Here is an 18727-nt window from a genome sequence, read left to right on the forward strand (position 1 = left end):
GAATGTGCCCTGGCCAGAAAACAACAAACATAAACCTTTTGTCCTACTTTTCAAACACTGTGAAGGTAAAAACCAACTCTACATGTCTCCCCCAAAAACACCACCCTCACCAGGAAACATGGCAGAGCCTTCATGGTGTGCATTACCTCCGCAGGGACAGGGAAAATTGTTGATTGTTGGGAAGAAGAAATACACACAGGGCAAAGCTGGCAGAAAACCTGTTGGAGGATGCAAAAGACTTAAGGCTTTGGAGGAGAGTTCCCTTTGAGCTTGACAAAGTGATCCCAAACACAGTCAAAGCTAGAATGGAATGCCGTAGATCAGGAATGCCCAAGTCTAGTCCTCGAGAGATGCATCTGTAACTTTTAGATGAAGTGTTTCTCCAACGGAACTAAAAGCATCTGTTAGAATGGCCCAGTTAAAGTCTAGACCATCTGCTTTCAGTCTAACAGAGCTTGAGCTAATTTGCAAAGAAGAATGGGCAAAAATCATCAGTTTCTAGATGTTTGAAGATCTTTTTGCCGTGGTGATATCATGAGCTATTAAGCTAAGGTGGTCTGAATGAAAATACACTACTTTTTTAGATTTTTTCTTTGCTAAAATTTATTAATTAAGTGCAATTTTGTGTTGTTTCATATAAAACACAAATAAAATACATTAAAGTTTGTTGTGGCAATGTAACACAAATCTGAAAACGTTTAGGAATATGATCGTTAGAGGTATGCTATAGCTGATTACAGTGATGCTTATCTAATTACTTGCATCTTAACCTTCTGGCGCATAGCGGACACTACATTGTACAGCTGTTTAACAGTCGTTTTCTTCTAAATCCAATGCTTTCTTCGGTGGAACTGCATTTCAGCCGTTAAAGTGCTCTCTGCTGCCTACTTCCGTTGAGGTGCATTTAGTGTTAATTGTTGTAACTACAAGTAAACCTCATCTGAATTCAAGATGGTCAACAGACAACCAGGCTTGTGTACCACTGGTGGAATATCTTGTCAATCTTTCTATTCTAGGAGTATCCTGGAGGTAAAAAAAAATATTATGATGTGCAGAAGTATCTAAGTATCAGTATTATTATTTTAGTTTAGAAAACTGTATTTCAAATAAGTAGGAAATTGTAACTGTCCAACACAGTGGACGTCATGCATTGCTAAATATATTTCCAAAATAAGTTATGTAGTTGATTTATTTTATAATGACTACTGTGGCCACAGTTCAGTTCATTTTGGGTATACCTACAAGGTAATTTTAAAATGTACAGTACATTTTTGTGCAGATTAGGTGTGGTTTGTGTTAGCATGGTACCTGCCCAGAGAAATTTTCCGAAGGCACCTGCCTGGACTCAAGCCTTGAATATGTCTGGAAACTCCAAGACATTGACTTTGATGGCGGCATCCCCCCGTTTCTAAAAGACGTTTGGATGACATAAAGCACAAAAACCACAAGGTGTTTTTTGACCATTTCTTTTGCACTCCTTGAGGCATTGAAAGAGCTAGGCATCTGTGGCACAGGTACACGCAAAGCTAACAGTGAAATGAGCGAATCAAAAACTCAAGAGTGAATAACAACTGAAAGAAGAAGGCAGAAGGGCCTGCTCAGTTGTCAGGACAAACAGAAACATCACTGTCACACGTTGGCTTGACAGTTCAGTCATCCACATGGCATCAACCTGTACTGGCCAGTCCCCTGAAGACATGGCCAAAAGATGGCTCAAGAAAGAAAAAACAATGACCACTGTCCAAAGACCCTTCTTAGTAGCCCTATATAATCAACACATGGGTAGCGAGGATCTTGTTGACCAGTGTGTGGCATTGTATGCCGTAGAAACAAGCAGTGGTATATCCGCGTGTTTTTTCATTTTTTGGATATGACTGTGGTTAAAGCCTGTTGCCTCTACCTGATGTCTGGATTGGAAAAGATGAAGCTCCTCATCTTCAAAGCTTCTGTGGCCTGCACACTGAAAAATGCTGTCTCCCTCCAGCAAAACATAAGAGTGGCCGTTCTTGTTTCGGAAAACAAAGATAGTAGTATAATAACATGATAATACCAACCCTGCATTCTTAAAGAAGTATGGAGACTCACAATGATTTGTGTTCTGTTTAAAGATATTTTGAAACATTCATTTATCTTACATGGAAGATTTACAGTTGCACTGTTTGTTTTCTTATTTAGACCTAAACAATAGGGCTATAGAATATGAATGTGTGTGAAAATATGTTAAGGTGCTTTTCAAAGCATACAGTGAAATAAGTGGTGCTGGGTTTATGACAAAACCTAGTTTGTTTTATTCTTCCATCAACTGTATACTGTTTTGTGTTGAGTGCTTAGGCGCATGTAGTCCACTGACATGGACAGTACTGTAACTTCCTGAAAAATTTAAATTTTTGACAAAAAAGTGAATATTTGTTTGTTTCATGGCCTAACAAGAATAAAATGCATGAAAAAAAATCTTGACTCATAACTTAGACATCACAGGGCTAATCTCATGCCTTCGGCTGCAGGCATAGATGGACAGTAAAGTGCAAATATATAGTTTATTTGGTTTAATAAAAAAAAAAAAAAAAAAACACCCTCACCAAAATTGACTTTAAAAACTGTGTTGTGTAATTATGCAAAGACAAAACCACAGACCATTGAAGATGCTGGCCAGAGAGGTAGGGCAAAGTGTGAGCAGAACACTTGGGTGGTCCATTCATCTTTCCAGTTCTGCCCTTTCCTATTTACCAGTAACACCACAGTGACGTGTTGTCTGATCTAGCCCAGTTTCTCTCACTGTCCACATGTAGCAAAAACCCACTTCAGTTTGCCAGCCCTGACGTTGGAAATGGAAAACGCCTGGATCCTTTTATCCACCAAAAAAGCAGGAGAAGAAGGACATGCAGCCCTGGGATTGTCACTCACACACTTGCAGCTGCTCTCTTTTTAAATGTGAAGCCGAGCTTTCAGGCTGAGCTTGATTTTTATCACATCTCAGTGCCCAGACAGCTGTCATATGAATGACATGTTTTACATCCAGCACAATTTGTATGTTTTCATCAGCTTAAAATAGCTCATAAAGTCTGTTTTTTTTAAAGAGGTTTTACTTCTGGCATTTTCTTGGGTTGATCTTATATTGCATCAGAATGATTCCTATGGGACTCTCACCCAGAGGATGAGAGGAATAAAAGCTATGAAATGACAAGATAGAGATGGAGAGGATGGGGGAGAGACATTATGAGAGAAAGAAAGGCAGAAAGAAAAAAAGAGAAGATTTGTAGGGAGAGGAAAGGCAGTGGGCCAGCAGAGTCAGAGATAAGAGGCTGCAAGAATGATTGAAATAGGATTAGTGGAGACAGGCGCTGAATCCTGGCCACAGCATCAGTGTTAAACCTGCGCTTCACAGGGACTCCCTCTGTCACATCAAAGCCACCCCAGGCCTGGCTGGCAGAGGCGAAACAGCCTCCAGCAGGGTTGTTCACATCTACACACGCATCTCATATAGAATCACCTCGTCCATCCATATCCAGCACGTCTCCTTCAGCTGGTTGAAGCAGGCTCCTTTCTGCTCGGCCTTTTCATCTCCCTGCAGCATCTTTGTGGTGTCTTTTTGGACAGAAGATAGCGTGCACTGATGAGCCATCTTTAACATTTAATGAGGCTAGCAGTGATGAGTTGGCATCGACAAGCTACTGTCTCCTGCTTTCACACAGCCCAAACAAGGTTTTAATGAGAACTTTCCCCCAATTTATGCCAAAAGCGTAAAGCTTTTTAACTATTTTCCAGGCTGAAAGCAACATTGTTATTATTAAGAAAGGAACATTTAAGTTAGTGTCCAAAATTTAACAACCCAATCAGCAATCCATTTATGCTGTCTGGTTTACTGCTGAAAACTATTGCTTCTTTAATATGTCGCACACAGGGATCTTCTCTTTGTATACTTTAGGTGTAAACCTAGCAATTTGTTAAAGTTTCTAACACAAAACAGAATTGTGTTTCTCTTGCTAGGAGAATATTAATGAAACATAATTTTCCTTCAGATGTTAGGAGATGAAACAGTGACATCTCTTGACACTCAGGCAACGGAAGCTCTGTAACTCCCTGGTTAGCAATGTCTATCCACCACCCTGTGTTCAGTCTCCGTGGTAACCAACTGTTATGTGTGTTGGGTGGTGGTTATCTATAGTACGCCAATTTGTGCTTTAGGTTTTAACGCAGATATGCAGCACAGCATCAGATTTTAACTGTCACCCTGCTAGTATGTCCAGCGGAACACAGAAACGCCACCAGGCAGCCAGCCATAAGTAAAAAAAACACAATCTTCTGCCTAGAGGTGCACCCTCAGCAATCCATGTTATTATTCCAGGGACAAACACCAGCCAGTATGAGCAGCGCTGCAGCAACTTCATGGTGCCCCCATGTAAACCTTGCTCAGCCAAAGGCAGTCCTGAACAGGCACTGTCCCTAAGCATCTAAACTTGGTTGCCTTGGTTAACTGGCTGCCTCCTCAGTGGTTTTGTCATGTAGCTCCATAACTGTTTGTCTATCATCTTCCATATATCATTAAAGATTATTCTTCTCTCCATTAAAAATGTTAATGCCATTCTCATACAATTCTTTTCTGGTTTCTCTTGAAAGGTTTCTCAAGAAGGAAGCAAAAGCTGCCTTATAGTACTGGTTTTAAATGTGTCAGTGATGTGTGTGACATGTTAACTGTTATAAAAATCCTTACTTGTAAGTTTCTTTCTCAGTTGCAAGTTCTGACTCCCAGCAGTCACTACTCACGCTCTGATTGTTCTCTAATCAAATGAGCACTCCTTGTTCTGCGTTCATTCTGTGAACCTATGCTTGAGAGTATCTCAGTATGATCCAATACTGCACCTTAGGCCTTTTCTGTTGAAGTAGATTATGGATCCCTATAGCTAAAATGGCCTATTTTATCTACTGAGGGGAGACAATCCACTGATTGGTGAGTGCTCAGTTTGTGTGTATGAGTTTATTTCTGTGTAGTTGTGTGTACATGCGTGAGCTGGTAGTTTTCCTCTTGGAGCTCATCAGTTCATATCCACCACCCATCCCACCACAGCATGCAGTAAATAGAGTCTCTGGCACTCGTTGAGGAATGGCACAATTATCCCCTGCTGGTGAAATATGGGCCGGGATGCACCACTGCGTCTTCCCTACAGAATGTGTGTGTGTGTGTGTGGATGTTTGTGTCTGTGCCCTTTCGAACTTCATTCATTGTGGTGTGCATTCAACACACAGAAAACGGTTTAACTGTTACACCACATGCACAAGTGTATAGTGTATAAACAGCTGCACACATGCGCGTACATGCAGCAAGATTTACGCGGTTTAGCCACACACTTTTCACACTGCAAACAATGCAGCATGTAGCCCTTTTGAAATTACACAAGAAAATATGATAACTGACTGTCATTCAATTCAGTGTGAAAAGTTTTGTTCTAAATAGAAATCTAGAAGAAATATTTATGGGACAAAGGCAAATCAAATTTTTTAATTTTGCCACCCATTGTATGATCTAAAGAAAAAAAAAACCTATGGGCAAATGTTATTTTGTATAATTTCATAGTGAGGAAAAAGGATATGGATAGCTCTTATAGTTTCCAGTGGACCTTAATTAGCCTGTCAAGTCTTTGACTTATTCACATTTATCCTCAGGAAAGGTCAGCTGATGCAAATCTTTTAAGCTTCACTTACTCATCAAACCTTCACCCAACAATAGGTGGCCAAAGACTCCTTTAAGCAGCTTAGTACTTTAACAACAATGAAAATTATGAAAATCTATTGTTTTTAGATAGCCTTTGCTTTTATGCAATCTTGTTTGGAAATGGAAGCTTACAGGTCCGATAGAATGCCTTGCAGTAGTATTCAGACCCAGTGAACTTTTTACTATTTGTCACTTTATAATCCCACACTTCAGTTACTTTTACGTGACAGGCAAACACAGTGTTACTTTATCACTGAACAATATGCTGTGTTCCATAGTCTTCACAATGCTGTTTGTTCTTTATTGCTCTCTAACAGGGGTGGAGAATCCAGGTACAGAAAGTAAAAAGCCTGTACAGAGATTAGTCCCAACCATTTAAATTTCTATCTCCACAACATAGACAGGGACTAATCACCTGGTTAAGTGAACAGGATGAAGGAAAACTAGGCAGGCTTTTTATTTTCTGGACCTGGATTCTCTACCCCTGCTCTCTAACAAACCACTGAGACCTTTACAGGACAGCTAGTTCTACACTAAGTTTAAATTTAACCACAAATAGGCTCTATTTACAAATTAAGTGACTTTTGAAAACAGTTTGTCACACTAGATTTTATTTAGGGGTCTCAGTGTAAAGAGGGCTGGATACAATCTTGCAACACTTTTGAGATATCATTTGTAAAAATAAAAAGGTGCATCATTTTCCATTCATTTCAACAAAACCTAAATCTGTGGTTGTAGCGTGAAAAAATCTCTAAAAATTCACAAGGCATGACTGCTTTTGTGAAACACTTTATATGTTTATTTTTTGTGGTAAGGTTTGCATCCTGCTGTCTTGGACATCTATAGCAGTATTTTATCCGTTTAGCTCTTTGGTCAACCTTTGTTGCTTTGAAAAAGTTTGAGTTGAACTCTATATGGAGTGTACATGCTCTCTCCATCCATGCATGAGTTTCCTCTGGCTACTACGTCTTCATTGTACAGACCAAAGATATAAATGTTAATTTCAATGTTCAAAAGTTAATTAGTGTCTCTAAATTGCCCTTAGTTTTGAGTGTATGGGTGCAGAGCTGTCCTTTTTGACTCTCTGACGTACAGGCAACTTGTCGGAGCTCATTCCTTCTTTCACCCAATCAGAGGTGTGATACACTTTGAGTAAACGGACTGGGCTTTGGTCCAGCACCTGATAATATGGACCTTACTCTCATTTAGTTTTAAGAAGACAAGTTATGATCAACCTTGTCCTTGAGTGCTGTTTTGTACTCATTTAGTAGCTTCCTTCCAATAATTATATCTCACAGATCCTACATTATGTGTCACATAGAGCTTGACTCGTGTCCTTGTTGGAAGTTGCTTACGCAACGTCTTTTTTTTCCTTTTTTTTGCTTCATCTGTGGTTGTCAAGGTTTGTTGCTGGATCCAGCACACTGTTTGAAAAAATACAAACTGGGACCAACTTTGACTTTAAGTAGAGGAAAACCTTAAAAGATCTCTTATTATTTTTTTCTCCTTTCCCTTGCTGTCTGTTTTACAGTTTTCGTATTTAAAATAAATTAGTCTGAAAAAAGTGTACTCTATATATTACACAAACACAAAAAGGGCATTTGCAGCATTTGTATTCTGTCAGACCATTTGAAATTATCCGATGGCTCTTTGAAATGTCAGAGGCTTGCTCAGTCATTTGAAGTCAGCCCAGCCGTACACATAATGTTGTTAACCTTGAGTAATTTCTCTTTCCAATGGCTTTTGACATTTGTATGGCTCTGAAAATTGCTTGCTGCATTAAATGGCAGAAAATATGAAAAATAAGACATGGCTGTGACCACAGGTTGATGATCTGAATGAACTGCTGAAATAGTTCAGTGTCATTTGGTTGAAAATGCTAACTGAACTCTCTGTCTCTACAGGTATGGGAAAATAGTGTCAACCAAGGCCATTCTTGACAAGAACACTAACCAGTGCAAAGGTAAGTTTTTGTTTATGTAGGTAATGCCCTGAATTTGTTTTAGGGCACATGCCATCACTCTTTAGAGAGCAATACGTGCCTGCGTGTAAATTTAAAATCAGCTGAAGAGTCTGCAAGCTGTAAATCAGTGGGTTACGGAGCCACTGACCTAATGCTGCGTCCCATTTGTACTCGGAAGTCGGAATTTCCAACATCCAAGTAGGAAATTTCAACTGGAACGCCCCCGAAAGTCAGAATTACAAGTCGGAAAGTCGGGGCAACTTGACCATAAACAACTTGCCCATTTAAGATGGCTGCTACTCGCATCATTAACAGTAAAACGTTCTTACATTGACTGTTTTTAGCAGTTCTTTATTATTTATGTAACATTTAGTCTGTTGTGCATGTACTACTTTACAGTGATTATAAAATGAAATGTTTCAACGCTGTTTATATGCACAAAATACTGCACAGAACAGTGTTTATTGTCATTGTTTTTGTTGTAAGACTGCTTTTACAGTTGCTAGCTATACAAATGAAAACGAGCAGGAAACTGGAACGCTACAACTCGGAGATGACGTAAACTCCGACATCCAAATTCTGACTTCCAAGGTTAATGGAACGCAGCATAACACTGCAGGAAGAGTTCACGAAAACCACCTTATCTTGGTTAATACTATCCTGCTTTACAGGCAGCAGTGGCCTAAGGCACTTCCTTTGTCATTTTTATTTTGTTTTCTTTTTTCATTTTTAAAATTCCTAAGTAATTTGAGTGCTAACCAGCTGGATGGGATTGGACGAACCTCAGTTTATATGACTGTCACCCTCATCGTCTTAGTGTCTTTGCTGTAGGCCGTTCAGGCTGCAGATAATACAGTTTACACACTTTTTGGCAGTCAGTTGGAAATGATAAAAATCAGTAAAGACTTAAGCAGGAAAGCTGTGAAAGAGTAGGAATTAGAGGAATAAGGAAAAGAAAAATAGTGTGGTGCTCGCCTTAAGGTGTCTGGCAGCACTGTTAAAGAGCTATTGAAGTTTCATCAATACTTTTAATTGCTTTTTGTGGTTTCCCAGTCTCTGAAGCATGGCCTTTCAAGGTGAGGCTGTCTTCTTAGCTATCCTGCGCATTTGAGGTTATCTTACCAGGCAATTCTCAGGGTCCCAAAAATCCTATATTTAGTGGATAAAATAAAATTTGATTATCTTGACAGGTCCTGCTTGATAATAGACAACAATAAATGCCTGCTGGTAGGAGAGATGTGTTTGCAGATTTCAGATTAAAGTGGATAATAGTAAAGAGCAGAGCTATAAAACAAGGTGACAAACCCCTTTAAAATTCTGTGTTGGACAAAATTGAAGAAATGAAATGTTTACAACTCTCCGTGTCCTCCTAATCGGAGCTATGCACAGCACACAGTATTAAAAAGAATTAAACCAGTTTAGCACTTTGTTGTGTGGGAGATACAGTTTGCCATAACTCACCCTCTTGGTATGCAGCACTACTGAGATGCCAAGAGGCAAACATAAGCAAGCATATTTTATGAGTGGAAAGAGAGAGGCGGATAGACACAAGACTTGTATAAAGAGGAAAAAAGTAGTACTAAAAGAAGGACTTGGCAACCTTGAAAGAAATTCTTAATTCTTTAGTTTGAAAAACAATTTGATGAAATGCAAAATTTCACAAAAAAAATCTATTTTATTCTTTATCCAAAAATTCTCTTTAAAGGTTAAGCTTTTCATTCAGGAATTAGACAAATATATGAAAACCAAATAATCAGTCTTGGAAACAGGCACATTTTACCATCGACCTGTTCTGTTGCAACCTGAGAGCTGTTTAAGTGTCAGAGTGGTGACTAAATACCACCACACTGTGACCATTTCTTTCCTGTGTCTTTTCTATCTCTACCCTCTGTCCCTCCTACGTATTATTTGTTTTTTTATTTGGTTCTAAATGAGATTCGGTGAAAACAGAATAAAATGGAAGGAACATTTCACATACTAATGCTATTACAGGTTAGATTGTCTTAGATTGGCAGAAGTTATGGGCTACAAGGGCAGGGCTTGGCATGGCTGTAGCACGTATTTCATTTAGTTGCTTGGGGAATATTTGCTATTTCCCAAAATTTAGTAAATTTTCATAAAGTGTGTTTTTCAGTCTGTGTGCTCAGGATTACTTACCTCATTAGCCAAGTTATTATTAACCCATCAAGTAAAATAGTTTTGTTTCTGTAGGGTATGCCCTTGTGGAGACAGGATTCAATGTATTTGGGTTTGGGAGCATGTGTCCTGTGTCCTATTATTAAAAGAATTCATTGGGGCAATGTGACTGTTTCATCTTGGGATGGCTTTGGTTGGCGCGCTCATTTGGGCAAGGTCTACCCCTCTTTTGTTCATGGCCCCCTCTCCGGATGGGGATAGGGGTCGTTGGGGGCTGGGGTCAGAGCTGTGGGTTGGAGTCTGGGCTGGGGACGTTCAAGTTCGAACAGTGCTAGTCTTGTATTCACTTTATACTTCTTTCTCTCTATTTTTTTCTTCTTCTTTCGTTTTTGGCTTTTTTGCTTACCTGTCTCTCTGTTTTGCTTCTTTTTTTTCATTTTCGTTTCTGCCTCCATGTCCATTGCAGTTAAAATAATTCCAGAGCAGTTTCTATTAAAGTTTTATATTCAGTGTATATATCAAGCGGAGCATTAAAGCGATAGCCGTAATGCTCCACTTGTGAAAGTAAATCTGTTGGGCTTCTTCTTGGCACTCAGGCAACAATTATGTGCGCTACTCTGCCAGACAGAACACAGTGAAAAAACAAAAAAGTTTTTTTATGCTGCACATAAACTAAGTTTTAACTTTTGTTCACAGTCCATTCAACTGCAATATTTTTGCAAACATATTTGCTGATGTTTAGTTTTTCATATGTTTTAGAACGCCTTTCTAAAACTTTAGACCGGTATGGTTTTCTTTATGTTTATGACTTTTTATATTGTACGTAGATTCTCACTGAAGGCATCAAAACTGTGAATGAACATATGCAATTATGTAGCAAACAAACAACTGTAAAATAACTTTATATATTTGTTATACACTGCTCAAAAAAAAAATAAAGGGAACACTTAAACAACACAATATAACTCCAAGTAAATCAAACGTCTGTGAAATCAAACTGTCCACTTAAGAAGCAACACTGATTGACAATCAATTTCACAGCTGTTGTGCAAATGGAAAAGACAACAGGGGGAAATCTTTGGTGATTAGCAAGACTCACTCAATAAAGGAGTAGTTCTGAAGATGGGGACCACAGACCACTTCTCAGTACCTATGCTATCTGGCTGATGTTTTGGTCACTTTTGAATATTGGTGGTGCTTTCACACTCGTGGTAGCATGAGACGGACTCTACAACCCACACAAGTGGCTCAGGTAGTGCAGCTCATCCAGGATGGCAAATCAATGCGAGCTGTGGCAAGAAGGTTTGCTGTGTCTGTCAGCGTAGTGTCCAGAGCCTGGAGGCGCTACCAGGAAACAGACCAGTACACCAGGAGACGTGGAGGAGGCCGTAGGAGGGCAACAACCCAGCAGCAGAACCGCTACCTCCGCCTTTGTGCAAGGAGGAACAGGAGGAGCACTGCCAGAGCCCTGCAAAATGACCTCCAGCAGGCCACAAATGTGCATGTGTCTGCACAAACGGTTAGAAACCGACTCCATGAGGATGGTATGAGGGCCCGACGTCCACAAATGGAGGTTGTGCTCACAGCCCGTCACCGTGCAGGACGCTTGGCCAGAGAACACCAGGATTGGCAAATTCACCACTGACACCCTGTGGTCTTCACAGATGAAATCAGGTTCACACTGAGCACATGTGACAGACGTGACAGAGTCTGGAGACACAGTGGAGAGCGATCTGCTGCCTGCAACATCCTTCAGCATGACCGGTTTGGCAGTGGGTCAGTAATGGTGTGGGGTGGCATTTCTTTGGAGGGCCACATGACCCTCCATGCTCTCGCCAGAGGTAGCCTGACTGCCATCAGGTACCGAGATGAGATCCTCAGACCCCTTGTGAGACCATATGCTGGTGCGGTTGGCCCTGGGTTCCTCCTAATGCAGGACAATGCTAGACCTCATGTGGCTGGAGTGTGTCAGCAGTTCCTGCAAGATGAAGACATTGAAGCTATGGACTGGCCCGCCCGTTCCCCAGACCTGAATCCGATTGAGCACATCTGGGACATCATGTCTCGCTCCATCCACCAACGTCACGTTGCACCACAGACTGTCCAGGAGTTGGTGGATGCTTTAGTCCAGGTCTGGGAGGAGATCCCTCAGGAGACCATCTGCCATCTCATCAGGAGCATTCCCAGGCGTTGTAGGGAGGTCATATAGGCACATGGAGGCCACACACAATACTGAGCCTCATTTTGACTTGTTTTAAGGACATTACATCAAAGTTGGATCAGCCTGTAGTGTGTTGTTCCACTTTAATGTTGTGTGTGACTCCAAATCCAGGCCTCCATTGGTTAATAAATTTGATTTCCATTAATGATTTTTGTGTGATTTTGTTGTCAGCACATTCAACTTTGTACAGAACAAAGTATTCAATGAGGATATTTCATTCATTCAGATCTAGGATGTGTTATTTGAGCGTTCCTTTTATTTTTTTGAGCAGTATATTTTAGATTTCTTAAAGTAGCCACCCTTTGCTGTGATGAGTGAAATATTAACTTTTGGACGTCTCCCAATGCACCTCTGGGAAGTTCTTTCGAGACTCTTTGGAAAACTATTTCATGTGACCACCTCATGAAGCTCATGAGAGAATGCCAAGAGAGCAAAGCAGTAATCAGAGCAAAGGGAGGCTATTTTGAAAAAATATGAAAAATAAGAAAATGTTTAGTTATTTCACTAGGCCATTGATGTTTACTATATAATTCCATTTGTGTTCATTCATAGTTTTGTTGCCTTTGGTGAGAATCTGCAATGTAAATAGTCATGAAAATAAACACCCATTAAGTGAAAAAGTGTATCTAAAACATTTGACCAGTATTGTATACCAAACAAGAATATAAAACATTATCTAATCAAAATCTAAAAGCAACAATGATTACTCGAAGCAGATAAAAACATTGGTATTACAGTTATAATAATAATATCTAATATTTTTTTATTTATTGCCATTTGATTTTGATACATAGACATACATATGGAGATTGAGGAAGCCCAGATGAGTGTTTTGACCATTAAAATTATTCATATATTTCATGTTTTCAAGAAATTATTTACAATCCCTCACACCATTGCACAAATAACTTGAACCATTAATACACGGGAGAACGGATCACTGCTTTCATATTGTTTTGGTCAGCCTGTGTAAATTGTAGCCTCAGTTTCCTGTTCTTAGTTGACAGGAGTGGCACCTTGTGCGGTCTGCGTAAACATTTGACCTGTTGTGAGTCCAGAGACTGTATTCTGCATACCTTGATTGTAGCAAGCGGTTGAGCTCCTTTTGGCTTTCTATAATCTCGAACCAGTCTGCCTACTCTCCTCTGAGCTCTGACATCAACATGGCATTTTCGTGCACACAACTGCATTGGCTGGATACTTTCTGTTTTTCAGGTCATTCTCTGTAAACTGGAAAGATGGTTGCGAGTGAAAATACCAGGAGATAAGCAGTTTCTTAAATATTTAGAGTAGCTGGTCTGGAAACAACAATCATGCTACATTCAAAGTCACAGAAATCTCCTTTTTTACACCATACTAATGCCCAGTATGAACTCTATTAAATTTTTTTCATAATGTATATGTAATAATACACTTAATTTATAGAGTTGCTACCACATGATTGGCTGATTTGCTATTTGCAATATCAAACAAAAAAACACAATTTCTTGACTAATGAGTTTTATTCTTCTATATGAGCGTTTTAAGATCTGTGTTATAGCGTAACTTTTGTGCTTCACCAATAAAAAGGCTATAAAAGAGAACTAAACTGAACAATAAAGATGATGGAAGAAATATTACTGGGTGAGATGTTTGTTGGAATAGTAGGAGTGGGAGTTTTGTAGAAAAGCAAAAAAAATCAAGTGGCGATGCTTTCTGTACTTACAGGTCAGGTGTTTTCCAAAGCACGAACAAACACACACCATGACAAATACCCACACACTAACCTGAACATGCTGTTGTTTCGGCTCTACCATACATCTGTCTGCTACATTTGCCCTTAGTAGCTGTAAAAGTACTGTAAAGCTCTGTTTGAAGTACCACATCTCAAAACTACACTCCAAGACTATGTAATCCAACTCTCCCACGCACTCCAACACAAAGGGCACACTCACAAAGATTAATCGTACCCCCACACGCACTCCCCATCCATCTGCCCGAGGTGTGTTCTGCTCTTGCAGTAACAGTGGCCATGCAACAGATCTATCACTCTTCCTCCTAACATCCCAGCATGTGTGCCTGTCTGCCTGCTTTGGCTGCTCTCCTCCACCATCGCAACATGCAGACCCTTCACTGAGCCTCTTTATCTTGCCAGTTCTGACTCATTTGCTCACTGCTGCCTTACTTTGTGACACACACACACATGAACATCAACATCAGTTGCATATAAACACTGCATTCCTGCTACACACATGTGCTTTTCCCCGTTCAGAGAGAAACAGGAAGTTATGAAAAGGGCTTTAGGGCTGTAGAGGGCTGTGGACGAGAGGAACCATTCAGCTCTTTATTTCACACTACTTCTCTCACATACTGCCATTTTTGTATCTGCCCTTGCACTTTCACACATACTTTAAAAATACAACAATGATTTGGGGTTTGCATCAAAGATATAGCAGGGGGGGTGGCAGGAGGAGTAGGGAGAGGGATAGATTGCGACAACACAAAACCGCTCATTTGCCATCCGTACCCACAAGGGCCCTCTTAAAAGGCAGTGTCAGCATTTGAAATAAAGCAGGACTGACCAAATGAAGACATTTTATTTTTTTTCTGTCATAGCCTGGAGGCACAGGAAATGACCTCAGCCCTTTGAAGGACCTTAGTTTTCCTCCTCCGCCGCCACTGGGAGATAAAACTGCGCAGAGATTCACTGGCCGGACTGGCGCTCCGCTGTGACAGGGCCACCGCAGTGAATTGTGGGGGACAGATGTGATGAGCAGATATTCTCTTGTGTCTGTGTGTTCTGCAGTTTGTTGTTCATTTCTTTGCCCTGGAACTTGCCATCTATTTTAAATGTGGTTGCTAAAAATTCTCAAGGGCATTACATAAAAGTGCATCTTGAAAGACTTATTGTCATTTACTCATTTATGTGGGTGACTTGATGTGAAACACACCAACCTCTTCTTTCATTCCCTTCAATTTAAGTCATGTTTAAAGAATCTACACTGTAAACAGACGCACTCAAATATATACATATGTACTCCCACTAATATTTGGTTAGTCCCTTATCAAGTTGCATCTCGAACACATGCTTTTCATAGCCAACACCAAGCTGCTGGTGTAATTTTGGCTGGACATTTGACCACACTCCTCATCAGATTTTTTTTTTTCCAAAATGGTAGAGTTGGGGGCTACTCTAGCCTACACATTACCAAAGACTTTTGATGTGCATTTGAAATCTTTCTTCTTTTGGAACACCTAATTGTTTTCACCTTGCTTGATCGATAGTACAGTTTCCTTTGGTTGATAGCTTCACCTTGACTCCTCCATACATGTGATTGTGTCCATCTAGTTCAATCTTTGTCTCATGGTATAAGATTTTTCATTTGTCCTTTTGGGCAGCTGGAAATTTAAATCAAGCATGGAGGTGTTGGTTTCGGACAAGACACTCTTTTTTTTTTTTTTTTTGGTCGTCATCCAGTTTATGTCAAACTTCACTATGGACAGTTTCTGGTGTTTAAAACAGCTTTTAGTTATTAATAGCGTTGAGCTGTTGTAGCTCCTGAGTTGTTCTTGGACCAGAGTTTGGATTTTTAGTATTGCCAATTTCCTTAAAGCTTGGAATACCTTCAGTTACTGTTGCAAGTTATTAAAAATGGTGGCTTTGATTCTTGCAACGAAGTCGCTCTCGTAACTCAACCAGTGATGTCACCCACTAGCCAATCAGTGAGTGGCAGTCTTCTGATGTTGTATTTTAAGCTTGATTGGAACCCCAGGCAGGTTGATACTAAAAATGGAATGGAAAACCATACAGAGTCCAGTCAATTGAATCCGAGTTGTTACTAGTAGAAAAGGGGCATTATAAACTATTTAATTGCTGGGTCTATGCCAAGAGTATCAACAGAATCTACAAAATGGATGAGGCACAGCTTTCCAAGGGACAGTTATCCTAAATTCAGTGGGGGTGTATGTATATATTTGAGCTTTTATGTTTTGAAAGAAGTTATCAAAACAGAGTTGTGAACCCGATTAACGAATTGGCATGTTGAAATAATTGAAGATGTACAGGGGTTGGACAATGAAACTGAAACACCTGGTTATACAAGTCCTGCACAGTGGTCAGATGGATTTTAAGCCATTCTTCTTGCAGGATAGTGGCCAGGTCACTACGTGATACTGGTGGAGGAAAACGTTTCCTGACTCGCTCCTCCAAAACACCCCAAAGTGGCTCAATAATATTTAGATCTGGTGACTGTGCAGGCCATGGGAGATGTTCAACTTCACTTTCATGTTCATCAAACCAATCTTTCACCAGTCTTGCTGTGTGTATTGGTGCATTGTCATCCTGATACACGGCACCGCCTTCAGGATACAATGTTTGAACCATTGGATGGACATTGTCCTCAAGAATGGTTCGGTAGTCCTTGGCAGTGGCGCGCCCATCTAGCACAAGTATTGGGCCAAGGGAATGCCATGATATGACAGCCCAAACCATCACTGATCCACCCCCATGCTTCACTCTGGACATGCAACAGTCTGGGTGGTACGGTTCTTTGGAGCTTCTCCACACCGTAACTCTCCTGGATGTGGGGAAAACAGCAAAAGGTGGACTCATCAGAGAACAATACATGTTTCACATTGTCTAGAGCCCAAGATTTGCGCTCCTTGCACCATTGAAACCGACGTTTGGCATTGGCATGAGTGACCAAAGGTTTGACTATAGCAGCCCGGCCGTGTATATTGACCATGTGGAGCTCCTGACGGACAGTTCTGGTGGAAACAGGAGAGTTGAGGTGCACATTTAATTCTGCCGTGATTTGGGCAGCCGTGGTTTTATGTTTTTTGGATACAATTCGGGTTAGCACCCGAACATCCCTTTCAGACAGCTTCCTCTTGCATCCACAGTTAATCCTGTGGGATGTGGTTCGTCCTTCTTGGTGGTATGCTGACATTACCCTGGATACCGTGGCTCTTGATACATCACAAACACTTGCTGTCTTGGTCACAGATGCGCCAGCAAGACGTGCACCAACAATTTGTCCTCTTTTGAACTCTGGTATGTCACCCATAATGTGTGCATTTCAATATTTTGAGCAAAACTGTGCTCTTACCCTGCTAATTGAACCTTCACACTCTGCTCTTACTGGTGCAATGTGCAATCAATGAAGACTGGCTACCAGGCCGGTCCAATTTAGCCATGAAACCTCCCACACTAAAATGACAGGTGTTTCAGTTTCATTGTCCAACCCCTGTATGTTGTCTAACTGTTGCAGCCATGGATAAAAACAGCTCAGAATCGTTAAAAATTTACAAAACAATATATAAATGCCCATGGTGACTACCTGTAAAACTCTGACCAGTATGTCATGAAACTTTAATGTTTGAATTAATATAATAACAAAGAATTAGATTTATTTAAATCAAAATGTAATTTCATGCTGATTTCCTTTAGGAATATTGAACCAGTTTGGTCTTATTTGACAGCACATGCAGCCTCTGTACTGTACTTTAAAAGGCAGTCATGAACTTGACAGTTTGAAGAATCCCCTACCCTCACCCAGGGATCAATCTAATGGAGAAATACTTGCAAAACCAGATTTATTGCTGCATCGTTGCGTAAGTAGAGTATTGCATGACTCGGAACATGAGGGCTATTGATGAATGAGGTGATGTTCCCCAAAACGGCCTGTTTCTCATTGTCATGTCCATGTGTATTCATGGTGGGTGTCGGTCGGTTGAGAATACTTTTTGCATCTGTTATTGGTTTCTCATTAGAGGGCCAAGATATAAACATTTTTCTATGTTGGACACTGTGCCGGCGCAATTAAGGATTCTTTTTGCTGCCCTCTCTGCCCTTTGAAAGTGAATTATGTGCTGATGAGATTCTCGACTGAAGTGTGGCCAACACGCAGACCTTTTCCAAGTGCCTGTGCACTCTCAAAGCCATTCCAGAGAAAGGCGAGATCGGCCAAAGGAGAAAGGGAAAGAAAATGTGTGCGGTTCCCTGCTTGCATTGTGAATTAATGACTCTAATTAGCAATAGCTGAGAGATAATCACATTGATCTGGGCAGATTCAGCTTGCAGAACCTTACTGAATAACACCAACAGCCTTTGTTAACATTTTCTAATCATGCATACACAAAATAGTCCAGCCCTAGCACCACCCCCACCCCGTGTCTCCATTCTTGTAAGTTCAAGCTGGCCATTCACTAAGCAGATATCCGAATTGCCAAGCTTGTCATAAATAGATGAAGCCTGGCTATGAGGAGCACATTCCTTGAGCTATGACCTTTTGTACCCTATCCACTTCCTGTACTGTTTTCACATGCGGTGTGGTTTTCTCCTGTTTGTGTGTATGGATTTCTAATTCATCTTGTCTGAAGTAGGGGTTGAGGTGAGGTGAGATCGTGTAGAACAAGAATTTTCACATAATATCAAAGTTCGGGAATATTTAATTTGTTGTCAGTTATGTAGAAAGGCATTCAAGTTCATTCGGCTTGGAGTTGGAAAATATGCAATAAAAAGGATGAGATGGATAAAATGCCCACTTGTCTAATAATTTTGCACACAGTGTAAAATAAGTCACAGGCCACAGCTTTTTCTTTGTGAAAAGGTGTATTTGATTTCAGGTTAAAATTTTATTCACTTGCTGTTAAGGTGGTGTCATTACAAAGAAAGTTCCAGCTCTTGAAAATTACAGCACTTCCTGATACATTTATT

General features: G+C 40.4%; 1 protein-coding gene across 6 annotated transcripts in view; it reads left to right on the top strand.

Moving 5' to 3' along the window:
* Positions 1-18727, top strand: part of rbms3 (RNA binding motif, single stranded interacting protein) — a 453566-nt gene that overhangs the window by 216201 nt on the left and 218638 nt on the right. For all 6 annotated transcript variants that reach the window (XM_047383175.1, XM_047383169.1, XM_047383170.1 and 3 more), the window contains one exon: positions 7615-7673. In XM_047383175.1, coding sequence (XP_047239131.1) covers positions 7615-7673 — 59 coding nt within the window. The remainder of the gene's footprint in view (positions 1-7614; positions 7674-18727) is intronic.

Source organism: Girardinichthys multiradiatus, chromosome 13, assembly GCF_021462225.1.
Source record: "Girardinichthys multiradiatus isolate DD_20200921_A chromosome 13, DD_fGirMul_XY1, whole genome shotgun sequence".
Taxonomy (NCBI): Eukaryota; Metazoa; Chordata; class Actinopteri; order Cyprinodontiformes; family Goodeidae; genus Girardinichthys; species Girardinichthys multiradiatus.